The sequence below is a fragment of the Haliaeetus leucocephalus genome, unplaced genomic scaffold (genome assembly GCF_000737465.1).
Source record: "Haliaeetus leucocephalus isolate CR32 unplaced genomic scaffold, Haliaeetus_leucocephalus-4.0 Scaffold556, whole genome shotgun sequence".
Lineage (NCBI taxonomy): Eukaryota > Metazoa > Chordata > Aves > Accipitriformes > Accipitridae > Haliaeetus > Haliaeetus leucocephalus.
Window position 1 is genome coordinate 1,121,133 of NW_010972992.1, and position 3,549 is coordinate 1,124,681.

Below are 3,549 nucleotides of genomic sequence, written 5' to 3' on the forward strand. Positions count from 1 at the left end.
GGCAGGAGACGGCGGGAGAGAGGCTGCAGCCATGGCCGTCCGGCCCTGGGGCGCCTGGAGGGGGCCATCCCGGGGGCCTCAGGGCTCCCATCCCCATGGTGACGGGACGTCACTGGGTGCCCATCACCGTGGCATCAGGGCATGTGGCTGAGGCCATCCCCGTGTCCTCAGGGCACCTCAGGGGGCCTATCCCTGTGGCCTCAAGGCGCCTTGGGGTGTCTGTCCCTTTGGCATCACGGTGCTTCACAGTGCCCATCCTCATGGCTTCAGGGCACTTCGGGGTGCTTGTCCCTGTGGCACCTGGGTGTCTTTGGGTGCCCATCCCCATGGTGTCTGGGCACCTGTGGGTGCCCATCCCTGTGGCACCATGGGTCCTCAGGGCAAACAGTGCATGTGGCATCTGGGTGTCTCTGGGTGCCTGTTCCTGTGACACTGGGGTGTCTCTGGGTGCCCATGCAGTGGTATCTGGGCACCTCTGGGTACTCTCCGTGCCCGCCCAGCCCGTGACATCTGCCGCCCCCACATGCCGGCCGCCCCTCCGCGTGCCCACACCCCAGCACAAGGACACGTGTGGTGCCAGATCTGGGGGTTTATTTGCCCGATGCCACACTGGGAGGTCGCTGCCGCCAACGCTCAGTTCTGGCTCATGGTCTGGAAGGGAGAAGCTGCTGAGGGGGGAGTGCGGCACCCCGGCACCCTAGCACCCTGGCACACCACTGCCCTGGCACCCTAGCATTCCAGCACCCTGGCACTCTGGCAATCCAGCACCCCAGCAGCCTGGCCCATTGGCACCCTGGTATCCCAGCACCAGAGCACCATGGCACCCCGGCACCCCAGAGCCCTGGTACCCCAGAACCATGGCACCCAAGTGCGTTCCAGTCCCCTGGAACCATGGCATCCTGGTACTCTAGTGCCCCAGCACTCCGGTACCCAGCACCCTTGCACTCTGGTACCCCGGCACCCCAGAGCCCTGGTAGCCCAGGACCATGGCACCCCAGTGCCCTAGCACCCCAGCACCATGGCATCCTGGTACACTAGTGCCCCAGCACCATGGCATCCTGGTACACTAGTGCCCCAGCACCCTGGTACCCCAGCACCCTGGTACGCTGGCATCATGGCACCCAAGCACCCTGTTGCCCTGGCACCCCAGCACCCTGACACCCTGGTATCCCAGTTCCCTGGTGCTCCAGCACCCTGACATCATGGCATCCCATTTCCCCAGCACCCTGGGCATCCCAGCACCCCAGGCACCCCAGCATCCCGTTCCCCACCTCGGCGATCCAGTCCTCGAAGGCGGAGACACGGGTGAAGACCGTCGGCTTCTTGGGCGCGTTGCAGCCCAGCCCTGAGACGAAGCTGGCGATGCCGTGCACCTCCCAGTGCCCGTCGGCTGCCTGGCAGTTCAGGGGACCCCCGGAGTCGCCCTGGGGTACAGGATGGGGGGGAGTGTCAGTGCCAGGGGGGTCCCAGGGTGCTCCCCCCGGCCCGGCATGGCACTCACGTTGCAGCCGGCCTTCTCTGCCCCGCCGGCGCAGATCATGGTGTGGCGGATGGCAAGGATGCCCCACCAGTCGGGCTGGGTGCAGCGCTCGTAGGACACCACAGGCAGCAGCGCTTCCTGCAGCCGCTCTGGCAGTGGCCCCCCCGCTGCCAACCGGGTGTTAGGGGGGCTGGGGTGGGGGCCGTGCCATGCTCCGTGTCCTTCCTGCTGGCCCTGACCGTCCATGGCCAGCCAGCCAGCCAGCCGTCCATCATCTATCCCTCATCCAGCCACGTATCTGTCTGCTCCACATCCATCCAACCAGCCCACGTCCACCCATCCGTCCATCCATCCATCCATCCATCCATCCCTTCAACCCCGCATCCTTCAAGCCCTCCAGCCCTCCACCCTTCCCTCCATCCCTGTACCCTTCCATCCTTTCCTCCATCTCCCCATCCAACCCTCCATCCATCCCTCCAACCATCTCCCCATCCATCTCTCCATCTCTCCAGCCACCTCCCCACCCATCCCCCCATCTCCCCATCCATCCCTCCAACCATCTCCCCATCTGCTCCCTATCCATGTCCCCCCCCAGGACGTACTGGCCAGCCGCCCCCAGCCGCTCAGGTAGCAGGGGTACCCATCGGGCAGGACCGTGCCCGCCGGCGGCAGCTGCCCCACCTGCACCTGAGTGTTGAGCACCGCCAGGCGCTGCAGCTTCAGCAGGGCGATGTCATTGCTGCCACGCAAGGACACGTGTCATGGGGTGGGGGGGGGAGGCTGTTGGGGACAATGTCCCCAAGCCCCCCCACCCCCACCCAGGGACCCCGCTCACCCGCAGGCCACGCAGGAGCTTTGCCATTTGGGGTGGACGAAGATGTCGGTGGGGGCCACGGGGATGCGCTGCTCGGAGCCCTCCCTGGCACCCATGTCGTACTCGCCCAGCACCACCTCATACGTGAGCGAGGAGCTGCCCAGGGGACGGGTACATCAGGGGACACCGCACCCGGCGGCACCCCAGGGTGCTGCAACCCTCCTGCACCCCTCCCTGCACCCTGCACCTCCTCCATTCACCCCCCATGTGCCCATCTTGCGCCCAGCACCCCTTCCATGTACCCCTCCTGCACAATATATCACCCCTCCACCCCATCCCTGCACCCAGCACCCCCTCCATGCACCCTGCTCAAACCCTATGTCCCCATCCCCTCCATGCACCCGGTCCTGCACCCATTTGGCACCCTGCACACTGCCCCTACACCCTGCACCCCTCCTGCAGCCTACATCCCCCTGCACCCCCATCCCTTCCACGCACCCATTCCTGCACCCTGCACAATCCTTCTGCACCCTGCACCCCTTCTGCACACTCCCTGCACCTCCCCACACCTCCCTGCACCCCTCATGCATGCTGCACCCCTTCATGCACCCATTCCTGCACCCTCCACAATCTTTATGCACCCTGCACCCCTCCTGCACCCATCCCTGCACCTCACACCCCCTGTCGCCCCTTACACTCCCTCCTGCACCCCCAACAGTCCCCCCCCAGCACCCGCCGTGGGTCTCGGGGGGTCCCTCACGAGATGCAGTGTGCGGCCGTCATCACCCAGTTGGGCGCGATCAGAGTGCCCCCGCAAGTGTGGCGGAAGGTGCCGTCCCGCTCGTACTGCAGCGAGATCTGCGAGGACACCGGTGGGTGCCACAGCACCCACGGGTGCCACCCCCCACCCTACCCCCCTGCCCGCTCACCTGCCAAGGCCAGCTATAGGGTGCAGCATCCTGCCCGTTGACCACCCGTGAGTTTGGCAGCCCTGTGGCCTGGCTGCCTGCGGGACAGGGCGCCCGTCACCCACTGGGAACCCATCACCCCACCCGAGGTTGGGGACACGGGTGGGGGGCTCAGGGACACAGGTGGGGGCTCGGGGACACCTTACCGCCAGCCACCAGCAGCAGGAGGAGGCTCAGCATCGTGGTTATAGCTCAGTCAGGGCACATGGGGGTGGCTGCTGGCCTTAAATCCCCTCCGGTATCGGGGGCACCCAAGGGCACCCCTGGGAACCAGCACCTGGCACCCA

The 3,549-nt window shown here is 66.4% G+C and overlaps 1 protein-coding gene across 1 annotated transcript; it reads right to left on the reverse strand.

Annotated features, from left to right (window-relative positions):
• Nucleotides 1–633: 633 nt before the first annotated feature.
• On the reverse strand, nt 634–3,442 carry CELA3B (chymotrypsin-like elastase family, member 3B). The gene is made up of 8 exons (XM_010577489.1): nt 3,409–3,442; nt 3,224–3,300; nt 3,055–3,152; nt 2,316–2,450; nt 2,083–2,219; nt 1,502–1,647; nt 1,272–1,424; nt 634–651 (listed from the first exon to the last, which is right to left on the reverse strand). Exons 1-8 carry the CDS (start codon nt 3,440–3,442, stop codon nt 634–636), a joined length of 798 nt encoding a protein of 265 aa, XP_010575791.1.
• Nucleotides 3,443–3,549: the final 107 nt, after the last annotated feature.

Excerpts from the sequence above, each read along its gene's own strand:
- CELA3B (XM_010577489.1), bottom strand. The coding sequence starts at position 3,442 with ATGCTGAGCCTCCTCCTGCTGCTGGTGGCTGGCG. Across the intron at positions 3,153-3,223 it reads CCTATAGCTGGCCTTGGCAG|ATCTCGCTGCAGTACGAGCG; the intron begins GTGAGCGGGCAG and ends GTGTCCTCGCAG. Across the intron at positions 1,425-1,501 it reads CAGAGAAGGCCGGCTGCAAC|GGCGACTCCGGGGGTCCCCT; the intron begins GTGAGTGCCATG and ends CCTGTACCCCAG.